Below are 23,402 nucleotides of genomic sequence, written 5' to 3' on the forward strand. Positions count from 1 at the left end.
AACCATTAAAAAAACTACTAGAACAAAGCCAGATCCAGTTACTGGCCTATAATCCCAACACAAGAGATAAGGCAGAAAGATCACAAGTCCAAGACCAGCCTCAGTAATTTAGTGAAGTCCTATGCAATATAGTAAGACCCTGTCTCAAAATAATACATAAATAAAAAGGTCTGGGAATGTAGCTCAGTGATAAAGCACCAGTAGGTTCAACCCCTGGTACCAAAGCAAAACAAAACCAAAAAACCCCTATTAGAACAAATAAATGAATTCAGCAAAGATTAAAACATGAAAATTAGTTGTGTTTCTATACACCTTCAATGAGTAATTTGAGAGAAAATCAGAAAACAATTACACTAAAATAGCATACAAAATAATAAAATACCTAGGACTAAATTTAACCATGGAGGTGAAAGATATACACAAAAACTATAAAATGCTGATTTTTTTTTTTTTTTTTGCAGTGCTGGAGGTTGAACCCAGGGCCTCATATATGTTAGATAAGTACTCTACCACTAAATAACATCCCCAGCCCCAAAACACTACTAAAAGTAATTCAATAAGACCTAAATAAATAGAAAGGCATTAATATTCATGGGTTAGAGGACTTAATATTGTTAAGATGGCAGTATTATCCAAAGCAAATTACAGATTCAATGCAGTCCCTACCAAATTCCAAGCCTGTTTTGCAGAAATGGAAAAGCCAAATGTTAAATTTGCATTAAATTGCAGTTGACCCAAATAGACAAAATAATCTTAAAGAAGAAAGTTGGTGACTTAAACTTCTCAATGTCAAAACTTACTACAAAGCTACAGTGATCAAAACAGTGTGGTACTGGCATTAGGACAGACATAAACTAATGGAACAGAATGGGAAGTCCAGGAAAAACTCCATGTATCTGTAGCCAATTGATTTTCAACAAGGGTGCTATGACCATTCAAAGAAGAAGACAGTTTCTTCAGTAAATGGTGTTGAGATATTCACATGCAAAGAATGAAGCTATCCTGGTGCAGTGGTACATCCTGTAATCCCAACAACTCGGGAGGCTGAAACAGGAAGAATCCAAGTTTGAGGCCAGACTCAACAGTTTAGTGAGACCCTGTGTCAAATAAAAAATAAGAAAGGCTGGGTATGTGCCTAAGTGGTTAAGTGCCTTTGAGTTCAATCCCTGGTACCAAAAAAAAAAAAAAAAAAGCAGCACAAGCAGCTAGAGTTCTACCTCTCACATATATTAACTCAGACTAAATCAACAATCTAAAAAAAAAGTAAAGCCATAAAACTCTTGGAAGAAAACATAGGAAGAAGGGTGTGGTACTGCACATCTGTAATCCCAGTTACTTAGAAGGTTGAGGTAAGAGGATCATGAGTTTGAGGCTGGCCTGGAGAATTTGGCGAGACCATCTCAAAAGAAAAAAAAAAAAAAACAGGAATGTAAATCTTCATAAACTTGCATTTTGCAATGGATTCTTAGATTATGACACCAAAACCATGAGCTATAAATAAATAAATAAGACTACATCAAAATTTAAAACTTTCGTATATCAATAGATATTATTAAGAAAGCAAAAAGACAACCTAAAGATAGCTATAAATCATCTGATAAAGATCTAGTACCTAAAATATGTAAATAATTTTTACAATTCTGCAACAAAAAAACAACCCAATTTAAAAAATGGGCAAAAGCCAAACACAGGGCTGGGGCTGTAGCTCAGTGGCAGAGCGCCCAACTTGCACGTGTGAGGCACTGGGTTCAATTCTCAGCACAACATAAAAATAAATAAAAATATGCGGCTGGGGCGATAGCTCAGCAGTAGAGTGCTTGCCTAGCACATGTGAGGCCCTGGGTTTGATCCTCAGCACCACATACAAATGAATAAATAGAATAAAGATATTTTTTAAAAATTCCTTCCTTTAAAAAAATAAATATATTGTGTGCATCTACAAGTAAAAAATATTAAAAAAAAAAAAAGCCAAACACATTTTTCCAAAGAAGGTAAACAAATGGGCCAAAGTCACATTAAACAATGCTCAATATCATTAGGCATTAGGGAAATGCAAATCAAAATCACAAATGAGATACTAGAACAGCTATATTTTAGGAAGAAAAATAGCAAGTGTTATGGAAAAACTGAAACCATTGAACACAGCTGGCAGGAATGTAAAATGGTTCTGGTGTTGTGAAAAATTATTTGTCAGTTCCTCAAATAGTTAAACAATAGGTCTGGGGGTGTAGCTCAGTGGTAGAACTCTTACTTAGCATGTATGAAGCCCTGGGTTCCATCCCTTAAACACAAAAAAATAACAGAATAACCATATATCTAGAAATTCCACTTTTAGGTATATGCTGAAAAGAATTGAATAGATATTTATGCATAAATGTTCACAGCAGCATAATTCACAACAACCAAAATGTGGATACATTCAAATGTCCACTAACAGGGCTGGAGTTGTGACTCAGTGGTAGAGCGCTTGCCTAGCACATGTAAGGCACTGAGTTTGATCCTCAGTACCACATAAAATAAATAAATAAACAAAATAAAGGTATTGTGTCTATCTACAACTATAAAAATGTTTTTTAAATGCCTACCAACAAATGGATGGATAAACAAATTACAGTATATCAAACAACAGAATATTATTCAGCCATAAAAATAATGAAACACTTCTACATGCTACAATCTGGATGAATCTTAAAAACATTAATGCTAAAGTGAAAAAAACACTGACACAAGGCCACATATTATTACGATTTCACTTGTAGGAAATATCCAGTATAGATAAATCCACAGAGATAGATTAGTGACTGCTAGGGGCTGCAGGGAAGTGGGAACATGGACTATCTGCCTAAAGTATACAGGATTTTATTTTGTAATGATGAAAATGTCACAAATTTTATGATATGAATTGTACTTTGATTAAAAACACACCTGGGAGGCAGCTACTACCTGGAGACCACAGGTGGAGGAACCAGCGCTGCGCCCCTAGACGGATGTGCTCCCAAAGCTGGCAGGCAATGTATGTCTTCTTACATACAGTTAAAGGGACACCCTTTGAGACCCCTGATCAAGGAAAAGCTTGACAACTGACATTGGGAGCAGATGGACTAGGGCTCCAGTCTTCCCACAAATTCCTTAGCATCTCTCCTATTATACTCTATCTCCTAGCCAGCTTCTACACCAAATATGATGTTGCTCACTTCCTCATCAACACTACCTCACTGCTCAGTGTACTGCTGCCTAAGTAAACCCAGTTCCATGGGGTTTGTGCCTTTGGCATCAACAAATACCAAGGGATGGGGCTAAGAACAGCTCCACAGGCACAGAGAAGGCACTGAAACAAAGGGCTATATAATGCCTTCCCCTTCTCCATACTACTTTGTGTGTCTTGAAATCTGAGAAGTATACAACCTCTCCCAAACTCCCAGGAAGGGGAGAGATTGGGAAATGGGGCTCCTGGCCCAGCTCTGCTAGGTGCAAGATTCTTTGAATCAGGAAAGGCAGATGAGGTTAAGAGCCAAATCAACAGGCAGGTATCCAAGTTTGGGCAGATTATTTGATGATTACATTTTTCCATATCTTTCACCCCTACCACCTTCTAGCTTTGTTTTGCTGTGTCTTTTCCTTATAATAACTTTTTTTAGCGAAGGCAAAAAAAAAAAATACACCTGTGATAGCAGTAATAGTGATTACAATTTGGACAAGAAGTGACTGGAAATAGTTGAGATGGGATTCAGGGGTTTTGATCATTTTCTTCCTCTTTTTCTCTCTTTTTTTTTTTTTTTTGTGTGTGTGTGTGTTGGTTTGGGAATTGAACCTTGGTTTTTCTTCACTGAGTTACATCCCCAGTCCCTTCTATTTTGGGGGACAGGGTCTTTTTAATTGCCCAGGCTGACCTCAAACTTGCAATCCTCTCACCCCAGCCTCCTGCACTGCTGGGATTATAAGCATGCACCACCATTCCTCACTCATATTCTTTGTGTGTGTTAATGTGTACGTATGTGCATTTGTGCTACTAAGGATTAAACTAGGTGTGCTCTACCACTGATATATTCCCCAACCAGTTTTATTTTTTGAGACAGGGTTTTGCTAAATTGCCCAGGTTGGCCTCCTTGAATTTGTGATCCTCCTGCCTCAGCCTCTGGAGTCGATGGGATTACAGTTATGCATTACCACACCCAGCTCACACTTTTTTTTTTTTAGTTATAGATACACAATACTTTTATTTTTATGTGGTGTCAAGGATAGAACCCAGTGCCTTACACATGCTAGGCAAGTGCTCTACCACTGAGTTACAACCCCAGTCCACATACTTTTTTTTGGGCAGGGGGGTACCAGGGATTGAACCCAGGAGTGTTTAACCACTGGAGCCACATCCCTAGCCCTTTTTAAAATTTCTTATTCTGAGACAGTATCTTGCTAAATTACTTAAAGCTTTGCTAAATTGCTGAGGCTTGCTTCAACTTGAAATCCTCCTGCCTCAGCCTCCTGAGCCACTGGGATTACATGCATGTGCTACCATGCCTGGCTTATTTTCTATTTTTTGATTGGTGTTGGTTACCCAGGTATGTTTACTTATGAAAATTATTGAACTTGACAACTGTCATGTGTGCTTTTTAAAATATAAACATTATACTTTAATATAAATGTTTATTTTTTTAAGTTACAGGTCCCAGCAATTCTATTCCCAGGTATATACCCACAAGACATGTCCACATAAAAATTTGTATATGGACATAAGCAGCATTTTTCACAATATTCCCAAAATGGGAATAACTCAAGTATCTATCAACTAATGTACAAACAAAACATGACATATCCCTACAATGGAATATTTTCAGGCATAAAATATAATGGAGTTCACAAGGGTAAACTTTGAGAACCTTATGCTAAGTGAAAGCTAAACACAAGAGACCACATATAGTATGACTCCATTTATATAAATGTTCAGAATAGGTAAATCCACAGAGACAGAAGCAGATTATTGATTACCTGTCTTGGGAATAGCTTTAGAGTACAGAGCATACTGCTGATGGATACATGTTTTTTTTGGTGGGGGAGGGGGGGTGATGGAAATGTTCCTGAATTAGTGATGATGGTTGTACAACCATTGTACAAATCAAAGAATCACACACTTTAAGATGGTGGATTTTATGTTATGTAAAATTTAATGTTATATGAATCATATTTCAATAAAAATCTTAAAATACTTCATCATTCATAATACACGTGAACTCCTGCATACCAAGGAAGTCCAAAGAGGAAAACACTACTAAAAAAATGTTTTCTTCCCCCCACCCACTCCCCAGATCAGTATACTTTAGATATAGACTTTAGATACTACTAGAGAATTGAGATATAAGTAGAAAAATAGGGGCTGGAGTAGAGCGTGGAATGAAAGCTTGTGCCCAACACTCTTGATTGTTCCTGGGAAGAGGTATATGATAGACGGTGAGAAACAGATCTTGGGCTGGAACAAGGGAGAGAAAGTGGTGGTGACAAAGCGTTGGCAGCCCTGGCACCAGGCTGCTTTCCATTGCTTCATCTACAGGGTCATGCCTTAGGAATGAGTAGTCCTTAACTAATAAAAATCTCAGTACCAAGAGCTCCTGAGATACTTTTTACCCTTTCCTTTTTATTCTACTGATGATTTTGGTTATACATTGTATGTATGTTTGGTTGTTTTAAATAGCTGTAGTGTCAAGTTACCAAGAACATAGATTTAGGCAGTAAACTAGATCTCTAGGACCCTAAAAGTGATTGGATTTGCAAATCAGGAACAAAACTAAGAATTTTCTGGGTAAATCTGTAATTGGGGCAGCTTAGATTTAAATGAAATGAATCTGAGTTTAAAGGAGTTAAAATTCAATTAAGTCATACTGAATTCTGGTTCTCTTTTCCACTGTGTCGTTGAGCCCACAGTTCCAAACACAAAAAGGGAGTAAAAAAATGTCCATCATTTTAGATAGAGAGTAAGAAGTTTCCCTGGTATTTTGGAATGATGCTTGCCTGTTCCTGTGTACCAGATGTTTGTTTTTTCAGTACTGGGGATGAAAACAGGGGTGGTCTACCACTGAGCTATATCTCTAGCACTTTATTTATTCATTTGTTTATTTACTTATTTTTGAGACAGGGTCTCACCTGCCAAGGCTGGCCTCGAATTTGCAATCCTCCTGCCTTAGCCTCCCAAATTGCTGGGATTACACATGTGCACCATGTGACTGGCCCAGATATTTCAATGTGTGTAGGAAAAGTAATAAGACTGTATGGAGGGGCTGAGGCTGTGGCTCAGTGGTAGAGCACTTGCCTAGCATGTGTGAGGCACTGGGTTCAATTCTCAGCACCACATTTAAATAAACGAATAAAATAAAGGTCTACACATCTAAAAAAAAGACTGTATGGAATCTGGTAGACAACTGTCTGATATTCCAGGACTTTTTTCAAATATCTCCTCTGTAATTGTTCCCCTTCCTTGAATCTCCTTTGCTTATTTATACCCTATTCCTCTAAGGTCATATCCAATTTTACCTTAATTCTTGAATTGTCCATTAAGGGAGGGTAGAACCAAAATAAGAGATGTTCTACTTTCCAGAGACATTGAGGCATAGGGCCTAGAAAGAATGGGAAGGCATTAAATCCATAGTTTTAACATAAATATTATAGCACTAAATGAAATGGAAGTTTAATAGTTTATTCAGGGCTGGGGATGTGGCTCAAGCGGTAGCGCGCTCGCCTGGCATGCGTGCGGCCCGGGTTCGATCCTCAGCACCACATACAAACGAAGACGTTGTGTCTGCCGAAAACCAAAAAATAAATATTAAAATTCTCTCTCAAAAAAAATAGTTTATTCAATGCTAAATGGAAATTTAATAGTTTATTCAATGCTAAATGGGTGCATAATAGCAAGTCTAAAATACATACCCTCTATATCCATTCTTTTCCTGTTCCTCCTCTACTGATACAAAGACACAGATATATACATATTTGTTCACCCAACTCACTATTTCCCCTTAGCTAAAATGACAGAGCTTTCTCCATAACCCATTCCTGCCCCAAGCAGCCATACCATACCCACCTTCTGGAAGTCAGACCCTGGAGGTGATTGCTTACTGGCCACAAGGGCGCTCAACATTTCCATGGTCTTTGTGGTTTCTATTCCTGATTCTCTGGAGCAGAAATATCTGCTGCAGTCCTTCCTTTTGGAAATGTGAAGAGTTCTGGAATTGTTCCTGAAAAGAAAGGAAGATAGGTGGGTTAGAGTCAGTAACAACGTGATCATAATCATTCTTATACAGGTAGGCTATAGGAAGGAAACTCAGCAGGGCAGAGTATCAGAGAGAAGATGAAAGAAAATCCCTCAATATGGTCATTTCTTTGTTCCTCTACCTTTTGTTCTCCCATTATATAACTGTATTGTCAACCTGCTCATTCACTTTCCTTAAAAATACTCATTTCCCTTATTTTCTACAAAACTCCTTTCTTACCTGATCTCCCAAGAATGGAAGTAACAAAAGCCTGTAAAGCTTTAAATCATTATCTGTGCATTATCTTCCATTCTTTTGCATTGAGACTATGATATATGTACCTGGCATTAAAACAAGCTTTGTGAAGACAAGTGTCTTGATTTATGTAACTTAAGATCCCAGTGCTTGTCCATTAGCAGATATGCACAATCAGCTCAACAAAGGTAGAGGGAAGGGAAGGGGAGGAGGAAGAGAGGGAGAAGAATGGTAGGAGTTTCTTGAAGATATGCTGCCCAGCATTGACGGGAGTAGAATTTTAGGAAGTCTTGAAGGAAAAACAGTAGGATCTATTTGTTACAATGGAAAGCAGATGAGAGGAGTGAAGACAAAGAGAGACAACTTTAAAAGTTTTTAATTTAAATACATAGAAATAAAAATTAAAAAATCAGGGTGGGAATCCAAAAACCTGGCCTAAAATTCTATAGCACCAGATAACCCTTACTGACATAAACATGACATCTTTTATGTACATGTGTATACGCATGTGTACATTTTATGTGCATAAAATATTTTATATAAAATGTATTTTTATGATCAGAAGATTGACAGCAGAAAATATGAAATAAAAAGTAAAAGCATTGCTCCTAAGATATTCTTTTTTAGTTGTTTCCATCCAGAAATGAAATTGACAGTTTTAATTTTGATGAGCTGTCAAGAAGCTGTTGGACCACAAAATACTAAATAATTCCTTTGGCTAAATCAGAGGGATTTAGGGTTTAACTAACTTCAACATACTTATCTAGTTGGAAGGATAAAGGGGGCCATATGAAAACTACTATTCTAGAATGCTGTAAAAATAAAGGGACCACTGCTATCATTGACATGAACTCATTGATATTGATGGTGTTTTATATGCAAAGACTCAGGGCAAAAGCAAAACAGTTGGCTTCTGAAGGGCTAGGAACCCAGCAATTAATAGTTTAACCCACATGTAAAATACTAAATATTAACAATCAGTTAATAAAAACAAGCTACTATTACAATGATTCTTTGAATGAATTTTTATTGAGCACCCTCAGTGTGCCAGGCAACTGTGCACTGTGAATACAATGATGAAAAACTACTAAGCAAAGATGACTTCCTGTGCTTTGGAGAATTTATAATGCAGTTGGGGGCCATATATTAATCAAAGGAATACATATTGTAAAATTACAACCATGTTAAGGGCTACAACATAAACATACAGGTTTATGATTTTTTTTCTCCAAAACTGTATATGGGCTGAGGGGAAATTAGGAATATTGGTGATTATTTAAAAGAATTTCATTGTAAGTTTAATGCTTAGCTTATTGATGGATACTGTTGTTGTATATACAATCTTACTTAAAAAATTACATAAACATTATTGCAAAATTAAACTCTAAATAAAGAAGAAATGTGCTCACAATCCCGAACTATTTCTGCGTGTCTATTTTCTCACAGAAATTATTAATAAGTGAAGAGTCTGCTTAAAGTCTCATTCTGGACCTGGTAGGTAAGCTTTGTTAAAGTGAGGACAACCAAGATTTAGAAATATATTTAAAAAACAAAACAAAAACAAACCACCTCAATTGTGTTATAGGCTATTTGTTCTCTGAATCCTCCCCTACTTTAAAAAACAGACACACACACACTTCCTATGCCTATTGGAGGCCTATGTGCTATATGTCCAGCTCCCTAACCCCTCCTCCCCATTCTTACTCATTCTGTGAACCTGGCAATCCGTTAGACATATATGTTCTGGTATGCTGAGTTACCAAAGTTGTAACTAATTTTTAATTTATTATCTTAGAGATGAAGCCGTATGGGGTAAGGTGGGAATACTTTCGATATATTACTCAGCAGTATTATTAGCAGAAAGATAACTAAAGAGTATTATATGCCCTACTAGAACAGCCATGAATAAGAGAAAGATGGTTTATAAAGCAGGAAGTCTCCATTCACAAAGTCAAGGGGAATTTTTAATGAGTTAACTCAGGTAAAATTAGGAGTTTGCCCACATTTAAACATAATTGCTAATCATTTGTTGTCAGTTGAGGGAATCAGATAAGAATTATTCCTGGGCTGGGGATGTGGCTCAAGCAGTAGCGCGCTCGCCTGGCATGCATGCGGCCCGGGTTCGATCCTCAGCACCACATACAAACAAAGATGTTGTGTCTGCCGAAAACTAAAAAAAAAATAAATATTAAAATTCTCTCTCTCCTCTCTATCTTTAAAAAGAATTATTCCTAATGTTTGTAGAAATTTAAAACAGGTATATGATACCATAAGCCACACGTAAAGATCAGGGCCCATTCCTTGCAGGTGTCTTCTCTCTTAAGTTGAAGCTTTCTTTAGTACTATGATAGTAGTGAATGAAAAGAAATATGCCCTACCTCTAGATGCCAGTTCCAGGGTTAGATCTCTACTTTCAAGTCTTCTCTAGATGAGCTTCAAAACTAAGATTCCACTGATCAAAGAGGAAGAAGCCAGCAACTCTTCCTGCCCAGTCTATAGATTTCTGAAAGCTCTCCCTCAGCTGGTTCAGGGTAGATACAAAGAATGCCATTCCTTCAACTCAAAAATTAATTCCTTTTCCAGAATTTTCAAGTGAGCATTCTAGAAAAAGCCCAAACTGATAACTTGTATAAATCCCAAAGTTACACAGAGATGACAAGTGTTATTAGAACTAGTTCCGCTTCTCTTCCCTTCCTACAAGTCTCCCCTCCTAACATAGAGAACAAGATTCTGAATCCTTCTGAGAAGGAGTAAGGTTAAGATCTGCGTATGATTAACACCTCCCAACTCTTTCCCTAACCCCACTGTCTCACCCCTGAAAGAGGTGGAACTTACTAAAGGAACAGGCCTAAAATCAACACAAACAGGCATTTAAAATGTTTACATTCCCTAAATTCCTGTAGAAAACCTTCTAGAATAGGGAGAGAGAACCTCTATAAATCTCTCTGAAGCTTCCTTAATTCAAGCTCTCCTGAAGGACATCTTTTTGAGTCAATCTGTGGCTTCCAGGCCAGAAAAATACACTGAACTTAGGTTTCAGCCTAAAAAAAATGGGCTCAGAAATATTACTCAGGATGGTCAGACCCTGAAAACATTTGGTGTTGAGATTGGGATAATGATCATTTTAAAGGAAAACCATACATACACACATACTAACCCTGTGACACAGTGAGGTAAAGCAACTTGTCCAAAATCACAGCAAGGCAAATACCTGAGGCGTATTTGAGGATCTAGCTATCTATTTTTTTTTTAGAGAGAGAGAGAGAATTTTAATTTTTTTTTTTTTTTACGTTTTCGGCGGACACAACATTTTTGTTTTTATGTGGTGCTGAGGATCGAACCTGGGCCATGCGCATGCCAGGCAAGCACACCACCGCTTGAGCCACATCCCCAGCCTGGATCTAGCTATCTAAATGTGCCCTTTTCACAACATGAAGAACAGAGGCCAGGATAACTTCTAACTTGATAATACTTAGGTTCTAGAAAAATTAAATTGCTTCTGAAAACTCAATCTAGAAATTCTGCAGCCCTCTACATAAGGAAATAGGGAAAAAAGAATTCTGAAGATAGAAAAAGATTACTAATACTACATTTCATTAGAGAAATAGATGCGAGAAGTCTCTTAAGCTATTGTTGAGCCAGATTACAAACTATTAAACATAGGAATATGAGAAGGAAACTGGGACAGAAATTAAAAAAAAAAAAAATACAACCTGAGAACTGAACTACCTAATTCCCAAGAACATCCTAAACAAGTACCTGTCATAGGAGAGCTCAGTTTCCCAGAAAAGCCCAGGGAAAGCAACACAGGGTACATAACGAGCTTTACAATAGGAAGATACCAGATCACGGTTGTCTCTCATTACCAATTTGGGCAGCATAATATCACATACTATATAACCTAACATTCTAGCATGAAGTAGCCCTGACAAGTTGGGGGAAAGAATGGTTGGGGGTGGGAATCAGACAATAAGGCAGTCGGGGTTTACTATTCTGGTTTTCCTTTGAAGTTAAAATGTGTGCAATTTCAAAACAAAAATCCAGAAAGAAACATGAGATTAATGCATATTTATTCCAAGAAATTAACACATTAAAAATAAAATTAAACTTGTCCAAGCCAACTCATAAATCCTTTAATCTTTTTAACAAAATGTACAACCCAAAACATCACACTATGGTGGAAATAACTTGGGAAAGGGAGAGGTAGAGAAAGGGATACATAGTTTTGTAGAACAGAGAATGAGTCCAATCCCAAGACAAGTTTCAGATCTTCTACCTCTTCAGAACAGAAATGGCTGCTAAACAATTTAATACAGATTTATTGGATCACAATACAATAAGCAAAGGCCATTTCAAGCAAACCCCAATAACATCTGTTCCTGGCACTGAACCATGAATAAGCCTTACCCAATTGTTGATTTGTCATCTTCAAAGTGAGTCTGCCAGATTTTCTTCTGTTTACTGTGGCCATTTCCAAACAAGTTTGTGGGTTAGCAGGACCATCTCAAGCAAAGGCAACAGAGTAAGGGAAACATGGGAATTGACATGCCAATTAGGGAAGTAGACAGTAAACAAAAGGGCTACTCACGCTACATTTCAAACAATGATAAGGCAGGCCCATCGAAATGGAAGCCTAAGAGATGAACAATTCTTCCTTCATCAGTAGAAGTTTTCCATTTCAGCAAACTCTGGTGTTTCTCCCAGAGATTCATCAGCTGCCCAGATATTGGGTGGGAATACAACACAGCATTTGGAGAAGTCAGCTTTGTTTCCCTCCTCCCCCACATTCCAGAAATGGCAGTGTCAAAGCCAAAATACAATCAAAGCACACTATGTGGTGAGCCAGGATAGACATTTGACTTTAATGACAAAGTAGGAGAAACAATTTGACCAAAAAGAACAAAAATTAACAGAAAATACTTTTTTACAGGTATGTATAGATGTTAATGCTTGATTTGTCCAGTATTTTAAGGGGTGGGGAAGGAAAGGAGGTAAATTTTTTAACTCCCATAAACATTTACTGTAAGATGCCGACTCTTGGTGTAGGTTCCAGATGAGATTGCCAATTAGTCCTGGATCATGTGGGCATCTGATTTCTAGAAGCCAATTTGATTCATCCATAAGCAGCCTTGGGTGGTTCATTCTTCGTCATGAACACTGGATTCTGTGTGGTCCTGGATGGCATCAACTACAGTTTCTTGTTCAGACATTTCCTGAGTGCCTCCAACTACCTGCTCCCTTGAAGGGGATGCCGAAGTTGGAGTTTTTGCCAAATTCAAAGGGCTCTCATTGTCCTCATTTATTTGAGAAGCTGCTACCTCTGTGATGGATACTTTCGGAATTTCTAGCTGTAGTGGTCCCATCTCCAGGGATCTATGCTTAGGAGGGTCATCGGGATCAGAGAGGGGAGAACATATCTTCTCTTTTCCAACTCCAGATGTCCGTGTGACAAAGTCAACAAGGTCCGGAAGACAAGGAGATGGTCCAAGGCCTGCAGGACTAATTGTTTTTGATTCCAATCTGAGTGACTCTTGCTTCTGTAATTGGGAAGTTTCTTCTGCCTCCTCAGGCAACATTCCTCCTGCTAAGAGATCAAGGGCCTGATGTGTTCCCTCTAGGCTCAAGCCATGGTCAACATTTTCTATAGGAAAACCAGTTTTCAAAATGTTAGAAGTGATCTTCCCACTTCTGGGATTAGATGAATTATATTCAGTTTCTGTCTCAAAGTTAAGCACCAGGGTTTTGTGAGAATCTAATGGAAACACAGAAAAAGATGGGATTGGTTCAAAGTCACTGGGGATAGAGGGATTACACCCTGTAAGTGATACAGAATGTTCTTCACATATTTTCTGAGTTAGGGCAGTTGGGGATCTATGTGCTGGGTCTACCCGAGAATTGCAGAAATCAACATGCATATTCCCCAGATTTCCCAGGACAGCAAGCTTCTCTACTTTTAAATTCTTAGCTTCAAAGTCTTCTAAGGTGTTGCTTTCTATTGTCACTGTTAATTCTGGATGGACATCCTGCAGCTCCACAGCTTCCACTTCTGGTTTCTCGGGGCTCTCCCACATCTCTGGTCTTTTCTTGTTCTCATCCCAAACAGGCAGATCACAGATTATTTTACCTTGAAAATCTTTTGATCTTTCTTTCTTGAGTTTGAGGCTTCTGCACCTAGAAGCTCTGGAAACTGCACCTGGAGCTGAATTTTCTAACCACTCTTCACTACCAGCTGAAACTCCTTGCTCCTGGTGACTATCTGATAAATATATATTTGACCTGACAGGGGACTGAAGCAGCAATTCTGGGGCAGAAATTTTTCCAGGTGTATTTTGTGGGTTCTGGAGTAAAGATCTAGTTTCTGATGGAAAAGAATCTATTTTTGACTTTGTGGAAGACAGAGTCTGTGCACTTACTTCAATTACTACTTTACTTAGAGTTTCATGTCCTGTCATCAATTTCTTAGACTGTTCAGCCTCTTTGTCAATCAGTAGCAAATTGGGCTGCTCTACTTCTCCCTCTTGGATATAGCTACTCCCATGGTTCAAATTAGAGTCTTCTATGCTGTGGGACCCAATGTTGGCACTTGCTCCCTCTTCAACTGCTACCCTTCCTTTTAGTTCACTGTTTGACTCTATCACACCTTCTCCACAATCTTCAGTTTGGTAAAACTCCTGGCTTTCCTTATCTTTGTTATCAGAATCTCTGAGGTGAATTTTTATCAACTTCCGAGATGTCTTGGTATGGCAGTGTGTATCCGACAGTTGAGGAGCTGGGTCTATTTCAGGTGGCCCTGGCTCTTCTAGGTCAAGATTGATTTTCCACTCTGGATATACATCCCTATCAGTGTCACTCTGGAATGAGCTAGAAGTCCACATGGCCAAAGTATCTGTCTTTGGGGTAATAGTTTCATAAGGCCTGTTTTGGCACAATCTTGTCAGAGGCTGTAAGAAGCCATAGCTATTACCTCTGTTTTTGGGGTCTGCTTGTTCTACAACTGACCACTTCCCTACCGACACCAGAGTGGGATTTTCAGTGTTGCTGACAATAGAAGCAGTGACCAAACCCTCTTGGGAGGCACTGCTGTTCAAAGCAGACGTAGAAGTAGAATCTGAACTTTCAGTTTTAGAGAGGTTGCTATTTTCCCCATTGGTCAATGAACCACCACTCAGCTTGGTCTCAGGGGTCCCCTTTCCACCACTACTGTAGAATATGTCATACAGGTCCTTAGCATTGGCTGTAGCTAAGCATGAATTTCGTTTCTCCAATTTTTTGGCTTGTTCACTGAACACACTTGAGAGGGGTGGTGGAGGACGTACCAACACAGAGAATAGGGCCTGGTCTTGGTCACTCTCACTCACCCCAGGAGCTGTCTCATCAGAAGGAATGGCAGCTGGCTGTGCTGAGGCTATAATGGCTACAGGCAACACTGGGTTCAAAATGTTAGGACCCAGAAAGCCAGGACTTAGAGTTTGAGATATAAATGAGTTTGATTTTAAGGGAGCCAAGACAGCATTTGCTTGGGCAGGAGATGAAGCAGCTGGATGAGGTATAACTGGGGGAGGGGGAGGTGGAGGTGGTGGTGGTGGAGGTGGTGGANTAGAGGTAAGGGTGGCTGCTGCAGGGGTGGAGGTGGTGGAGGTGGAGGAGGTGGCAACATTTGCTCAGGTATATGAGATGGCTCAATCTTTTCAGTCAGCACCATTTTTTCCTCTGGAGATCCTTTTAGAATCACCTCTTCTCCTCCAAAAGCTTTAGAGATAATGTCTGGAGGCAAAAGGAGATCAGCTGAAGATTCTTTAACTACTGGCAGAGGTTTAGCAGTGGTTCCAGAGGACTTGATAGACAGAAAGGTATTAAGTGGAGCAGGCTTGCTCACTGTAGCTGAACCTGATTTGCGGAGTACCGTGGATGGAATAGGCAGGTTGGGTCGGATCTTAGTCTGTGTTGAAGTTGTCACAACAGGCATCCAGGGGCTGGTATGTGCAACAACAGTTTTCCCAGAGAGCTTAATTTTGATGGGTTTTGCCTTCCCAGCTTCAGCTTTGCCATCTTCTTTGTCCTTACTGCTTTCCATAATCTCTTCCTTAAGGATACTTGAGGCTACTACTGAACTTTTTTCTTCTTCTTTTTCTGGCTTCTTCCAACTGAACTTCCCAAAAGACGATGATGTTGGTGATTCCTTCTTTACCTCTTCTTTTAACTGGAGTTTGATGCTAGAACTTTTTTTATTTTCAGCTTTTTCAGGGGAGTTCCCACCCTCAGGGAGCTGGTCTTCTAATTCCACAGAGACCTTATCGTCTTCCTTTGCTTCTTTCACAACTTTTGCCTTTTTTTCTTTCCTTTCTTCCTTTGGTTTCTCACTAAGTTTGCGCTTTAGCTCATTTTGCCGTCGCCGTTCTGTCTCTAGAACCACAGCCAATCCAGCTTGGCGGTCCAGATTCCGCCGCTCTTCATACAATGGGTTTTCATCCACATATTTCTGCAAAAATAAATGAAAAAGGCTCAACAACTGATCAAAATAATGAAAGAGAAAATTTTGGCCCTGCCACTATTACAATTCACTTAGAAGAAATCCCTATATTAAACTTTTCAAGGATATTAATGATTCTCACTAAGATTAAAGCAAATATCCTATTGGTTATATGGAATTTAAACTGTCAATAACTATCTCTAGCTCCACAGTTTGACAAAGTCAAAAGAATCACTGCAGAAAGTAGGAAACTCCATCAAGTACTACAAACCTTGTATTTCTCATTGTGTTGGTGACCCTTCACGTGTTGCTCTCCAGAAATTGGGTCCCCCAAAAATTCCTCACAAAGCTGGCAATAAAACCCAGTGATAGGAATCAGAAACTCAGAGCCTGAAAGAAACAGAAGAAAGTTAAGGAAATAAGTCTTTTCCATCAAAAGTGACAGCAACCAAAAGAAATCCCATCATCCCTTTGCAGTAAAATAATTATGATAAGAGGACCTTACCCACTTTGGAGTCAGAAGAAGCATTTAGATGGATCCCAAGGGCATAGTCTTCCCAACCTAAGGCTTGAGCTCTTGACTGTTATTCCTTCTATCTCTTGGGGACACTAGTTAATTCAGGATTCTCCTGTGTTTCCCTCTGCTGATTCTCCTCAAACTGTAAGTAGCACTAAGTATCTCATGAGATTTAAAAACTGTACTCCCAAACAGTCCACTAACATGTGTATGAGAAACTCTCCTGTTAGGATTAATTGTTCAAGAAACTATTCTCTATAGATCTAAAGAATGTAGTAGGAGTACTACTTGTGAAGTTTTAAGAAATTGAAAAGCTTAAATATCAAGAAAATTTACTTCTTGATTTACCCCTTAATAGCAACACTTCATCATATTTTATAGTTCTTAGTTGAAAAGGCAGTTAAATCACCTCTTACTATCCTTCATAACTGGATTTCAAATATGTTAGTGAATAAGCCAATGACAAATACAGTTGTTCTGCTATACTTTAAGTACTAAGTATGTAATTAACATCCGTTCATTGAATTCTGGTCATTAGGTAGAGATCATTGTCTTAAAGATGTCTTTATATCTTCAAGACCTACTATAATGTTTTGCACACAGAAGGCATTCTTACAGATTTGTAAAAAGGAATGTTCATGACTCATGCATGCTATGCTGCTTCCTAGAACTTTAGTTCAGGGACACCTCTTCATTGGAGATATGAGGAATGTGAGGAAACCAAAAAGGAGGTAAGGAGTAAACCCACCTTTTGCAGGAACAGTTATCTTGTCAGTGCGTTTTACAGCATCTTGCTTGGCCTCACTCTGGGTTTTTGAAGCCCAAGGTCTGTTGTAGGGATCCAGTGTCTATTTGCAAGAGGCAGAGGTGCTCACACAACAGCACTAAAAACTCAATGACCCACTTTTCTTTATTTTTTCCCCCACACATAAGACCAGGGAACCAGAAGTCCCTAGAGCTCCCCACCTCCACCCATCCCCTCTGCCAACTGTTTAATCGGAATTCACCTGTGGAAAAGGTAAACACATGTTAGAGCAAGTAATAAAAACATATAAAATGAAACAAAAATCAGGTACTCAAGGAATCAAAAGAGGCAGAAGCCTCACTTACACTTGTTATGGTGTTTAGTTATAGGCAGGTCCCCTGGACTGAGCCCTGGGGGTGGTGTCTCCTTTGTTGGTACCTCTTGGCTCTTCAGACTGGGGCTCCTGCCCATGAGCATGTTTCATTTTCCAGCTTTGTAATACAGATGGGGGCATAGAAGTTGGAGGGGAATGAGGGTGATAGTGGAAACAGAAGACAGGATACCTACCTGTGTGTGCTTCTTATTGTGCATATGAGTGAAGAAGTCAAACATGGTCCCACAGATGGTATTGCAGTCTTTGCACCAGTGATTGCCAGCATCATAATACTCATAAGCAGCAATGGGCTGATCAGACTGCTTAGCAGCTGGCTGGGGGCTTTCAGCAGGCTTAGGGCTCTTAATGCGGGACTTCTCATTGCTTACTTTTGATTCCTAGAAGGGAAAAACCCGAACTTTAAAAGAATTCAAGGTAGTCTGGATTTGTCTTCTCTCAGAAAAAATCAAGTAGTTGTAATAATAGAAATAAGGATATATGACCATATTTTCAATGCCTAAAAGGCTAGACAAGCTGGGGAGAACCCCAAGGGAAACCTATGTCCGAGGCTCAAAGAGAACTAATTAGAACCCACAGTTCTATCACATCATAAAAAATAAAGCATAATGGCAATACAGTAGCTTACATATCCTTAAATATTTCTAAAATACCCAAAATTGTGGAAACATTAGGCCCTTCTGGGGAGGAGATCTGGAGAACAAGTGTAGGAGGAGTCTTTTCACTGTATACCCTTTGGGAGATAATTAACCTGTTAACTATACAACCAAATACACTTGTTCAATTTTAAAATCAGAGCGATAACCAAAGTGGTAAGAAAAACCAAAATGGAAAAGGTAACTGACAGGCAAAGTAAATTAAACAAAGAAAATAGGTGACAGCTAACTCACTTATCACATGCATCCTGGTTTAAAAAACTAGAGAAGGGCTATAGTGTTGTGCATAGAGCAGACTGTTGGGGCTGTGTTGTGCATAGAGCAGACTGTTGGGGTTGTGCATTGAGCAGAACTGTTGTAGGTCAGTGGTAGCGTGCTTGCCTAGCACATGTGAGGTACTGGGTTAAATCCTTAGCACCACATAAAAATAAATGAATAAAAATAAAAGTATTATATCCATATATAACAAAACAATTTTTTTTTTTTAAAAAAGCAGACTGTCATTTATGTGAAAGGACTTAAAGGAATCTGGGTAAAATATTCCTAACTACATAAAGGTCATCATTAGATTTAACACCTTTGAGTTAACATGAATTCTCTTTTAAAATATAACTGCAGCCAGGCATGATAGTGCACACCTGTAATTCCAGCAATTTAGTGGGCTGAGGCAGTAGGATCACAAGTTCAAGGTCAGCCCTGGCAATTTAGCAAGACCCTGCCTCAAAATAAAATTTAAGAAGGGCTGAGGACGTATCTCAATGATAAAGTAAGTGCCCCTGGGTTCAATCCTCAGTATCACAAAAACAAAAACACTTCCCAATGTTAAATTCAACAATAAGTATTATAATATGAATTAGTCACCAAGCTGGGATGATGGCATTCAGGAAATGAGAATTTTAGTTAATGTTGGGACATAAGGAATAGAAAAAAAGATAATTTTGCAATAGAGAGAAGGTAAGTATGGATGGGGTTCTATAGTAGACAAGGGAACTGGGTACCTGTAATTCTGGTTGGTAGAGAGAAGATAGGAGACAGAGAAAGGGAAAAAATAAGAATGTCAAAGATACTCTTTCCCTATCAGAGTCCTATTCAAAAGTCCCTAAAGAGATTACACTCAGGGAATTGGAGAGTTCTTACACTGCTTGTAGGAGTATTAATTGGTAACATTTCTGGAAGACAATCTGGGAATACATATTACATACCTCAAAATGATGGGGCTGGAGTGGCACCTCAATGGTACAACACCTGCCTAGCATGCATGAGCCCCTGGGTTCCATACCCAGTTCAATTTAAAAAATAAAAAATTCTGTACATCCTTTGACACAGCAATTCCACTCCTTGACATTTATCCTAAGGAAATTATTATGTCAAAAAACAGTGATGTGATTGGTCAAATAAATTTTGCTCTCCATAAAACAAAAACAATAAAAAATAGTTATGAAAAATATATTACAGAAGTAAATTTACTGATGTGGAAAGACATTTATGATATACTGAGAAAAATAACAAAAGTGAATAATCAAAAAAGATAGGGCTGGGGTTGTGGGGCTCAGTGGTACAGAACTTGCCTCAGTGGTAGAGAACTTGTGTAAATCACTGAATTTGATTCTCAGCACCACATAAAAATATTAAAAGTTTATCCACAACTAAAACTAAATATATATATATATGGTATGGGGTTGTAGCTCAGTGGTAAAGCACTTGCCTAGCACATGTGAGGGACTCTGTTTAATCTTCAGTACCACATACAAATAAATAAATAAAATAAAGGTATTATGTCTATCTGCAACTAGAAAAAAAATTTTTTTAAAGATATAAAGCTGGGCTGGGATTATGGCTCAGTGGTAGAGCGCTTACCTAGCACGTGTGAGGCACTGGGTTTAATCCTCAGCACCACATAAAGATAAATAAAGGTATTGTGTCCACCTACAACTAAAAAGTATTTTAAAAAAATATGTAAAGCTGGGCGTGGTGGCACACAGCTGTTATCCCAGTGACTCGGGAGGCTGAGACAGAAGTATCTTGAATTCAAAGCCAGCCTCAGCAAAAGCGAGGTGCTAAGCAACTCAATGAGACCCTGTCTCTAAATAAAATACCAGATTAAACCCAGTTTAATCTGGTATTTTATTTAATAAAATAAAATAAATAAAATGAGTACCCACTGAGTTCAATCCCTGATACCCCCCAAAAAAGATATGTAAATACATGCAGAATGTTACATGTCACTTTATTCAAAAGACCTTCTCTAACTATTATATACACCTTAACTTACATTCTTAACCGTCATTACATGCACTTGTTTACTTATCATCTATCTTTTCCAATTTCATGAAAATATGGATCCATATTGTTTCCTGCTATCCATCCCATATTTAGATTAATGCCTACCACTTTCATGGTGATTGATAAATATTTGTTAAATAAACTAATGAACAAAATAAGAATATTTGGAATAATATACCCTGAGGTATGAATGGAATTATAGGCTTATGTGTGTATATATTTTTCTGAAATAAACTGCAAGAGTGAGAAAATCTCAAACCACCTATAAATTTTTTTGGTACTAGGGATTAAACCCAGGGGCACTCAATCACTGAGGCATATCCCCACCCCTTTTTTGTATATTATTTAGAGACAAGGTCTTACTAAGTTGCTTAGGGCATCACTAAGTTGCTGAACATGGCTTTAAACTCATTATCCTCCTGCCTCAGCCTCTTGAGCCATTGAGATTACAGGTATGTGCCACCATGCTGGCTCCAACATTTTAAACAGTAGCAAAAGGGGGGCTGGGGCTATAGCTCAGTGGTAGAGTGTTTACCTAACACGCGTGAGACTGGGTTTAATCTTCAGCACCACATAAAGATAAATAAATAAATAAAGGTATTGTGACCATCTACAACTACCAAAAATATTAAAAAAAAAAAAAAAGGGCTGGGGATGTAGCTCAGTGGGAGAGTGCCTGCTTAGTATTCAGAAGGCACTGGGTCTGATCACTGGCATCTCAAAGAGGAAGAACAAGAGAGACAGACATATAAAGAAGAAAAACAAGGGCAAATAGGAAAGTTTCTAAGTGCAACATTCCTTACTGAAGACATGAAAGCTTAATTCTAACATATCCTTGGTTAGCTTCAGAGAACATATTTACCCAAATTAAATTAGATGGGCTGGGGTCATAGCTCAGTGGTAGAGCACTTGCCTAGAATGTGAGAAGCATTGGGTTCAATCCTCAGCACCATATAAAAACAAATAAATAAAATAAAGGTATTGTGTTTCTCTACAACTTTAAAAAAAAAAAAAAGATAATAGATTACCATTGGGTTCTTCATAAGTAGAAGCCTAACACTGAAGTCCTGGACTCAAGATGCAGGTATAAAGGGACTGTAGTCCTATGCAGTTGAGAAAGAGCACTCTTCCAGGAAGACAGAGAAAAATTAGAATTTGGTTGATAAATACCACAGAATATCCTCTTTCCTATACCTCAACATTAACTCAGCACCTACTATGTGCTAGACATATTGGATGCCATGGGGAACACAAAAATAAACAAGTTATACTCTTTTATCCTCAAGAAGTTCTCATTTAGTGAAGGAGCCAGACATAAGAACAGTCTTTAGCAGCATGGTGGGACACCTGTAATCCTAGCAACTTGGGAGGCTGGGGCAGGAGGATTGCAAGTTCAAGGCCACCCTCAACAACTTAGTTAAATCCTAAGCAACTTATTGAAACTCCGTCTCAAAATAAAAAATAAAAAGGGCTGGGAATGTGGCTCAGTAGTAAAGTGTCCCTGGGTTAAATCCCTGGTACCAAAAACAAAACAAAACAAAAACAGTCTTTAAATAAGAATCAAAAAAATCTTACAAAGAAACAAGTATGGATTGGGGATATAGCTCAGTGGTAGAGTACTTACCTAGATCTATAAGACCGTGGGTTCAATACAAAGGAAGGAAGGAAGGATGGAGGGAGGGAAGGGAGGAAAAGGAGGGAAAGAAGGAAGGAAGGAAGGAAGGAGGAAGGAAAGGAGGGAAGGGAGAAAGAAAGGAAAGAATACATTATGGGAATGTAAAGAAGGGCTCAAAATAGGTGGAATTCTGACAATTCTTCGTGGAGGAAGGATTATTCAAGTTGAGCCTTAATGGATGAATGGATTTGGGAGAAAGATTATTCCTGGCTAAAAGGATTACTAATACAAAATCAGGGAGGTGTCATAGCATAATGCACAACTGGAAAAGTAAGCAATCTGAGGTGGTATAAGATGTAGTGTAGTACTTCCTGAATACTACTCATTACTATGTGCCTGGCACTGAGCTATATGCTGGGGACTATGTTGGAGAATGAAACATATACAGCTCTGGATTCTCTGAACTTTAAAAATCTAACTGGGGGAACACATATAATTATATGATAACAACCATCATAAATGCTATGAAGAAAAATTATAAGTTATTATGAGAATATATATTGGGGAAATTTAACAATCTGGGGAATCAGGGAAGGGAGTCAGAAGGAATTTAAGTCATGATCTGAAGGATGTATATGAGTTAGAAGAGAGAATAAAGAAAGAATTGAGGGGCTGGGGTTGTGGCTCAATGGTACAGCACTTGCCTCACAGGTGTGAGGCATTGGGTTCGATTCTCAGCACCACATATGAATAAAATAAAGTTCTGTTAACAACATAAAAAAAAGGTATTCATTGATTTTTTAAAAAAAGTGAAAGAGTTGTGCTTGTATGGTAAATAAAGGACATACAAAGGCATTAGAGTGGATTATATATCTGAGGAATTAAAAAAACTAGTAAATAAAGTATGGTGAGCAAGAAGGAAAAGAAGCATGCAATGAAGCTGAAGATGTAAGCAAAGGAGTAAGCATCACAATCATTGGCTATATGTGGAGAAAACAAGAATGTAGCAGTACAAGCAAGAATTGAAGTTACCTGGATGGCAACAGAGATGGTAAGGTGAATGGGATTAGGATTTACTTTGGAAGAAGAGTACACAGAATTTGTAATTGATGGTTGTAGGGCAGTTAAGAAGAGGAAAATACTAAGAATGCTTTTCAGGCATTAGCATGAAAACTGTTGAATAGTGGTGCAATTCACTGAAAATGGATAATACTAGAGAAAGAAAAAATTGG

At 38.4% G+C, this 23,402-nt stretch overlaps 1 protein-coding gene across 1 annotated transcript in view; it reads right to left on the reverse strand.

Moving 5' to 3' along the window:
• Positions 1-5,143: 5,143 nt before the first annotated feature.
• Positions 5,144-23,402, reverse strand: part of Znf318 (zinc finger protein 318) — a gene marked incomplete at its 5' end in the record, with an annotated part of 35,747 nt that continues 17,488 nt past the window's right edge. The window contains 3 exons of the mRNA XM_048805729.1: positions 5,144-6,787; positions 7,070-7,223; positions 17,793-17,996. Of these exons, the coding sequence (XP_048661686.1) occupies positions 7,101-7,223; positions 17,793-17,996 (327 nt within the window). The remainder of the gene's footprint in view (positions 6,788-7,069; positions 7,224-17,792; positions 17,997-23,402) is intronic.

Source organism: Marmota marmota, unplaced genomic scaffold (assembly GCF_001458135.2).
Source record: "Marmota marmota marmota unplaced genomic scaffold, marMar, whole genome shotgun sequence".
Lineage (NCBI taxonomy): Eukaryota > Metazoa > Chordata > Mammalia > Rodentia > Sciuridae > Marmota > Marmota marmota.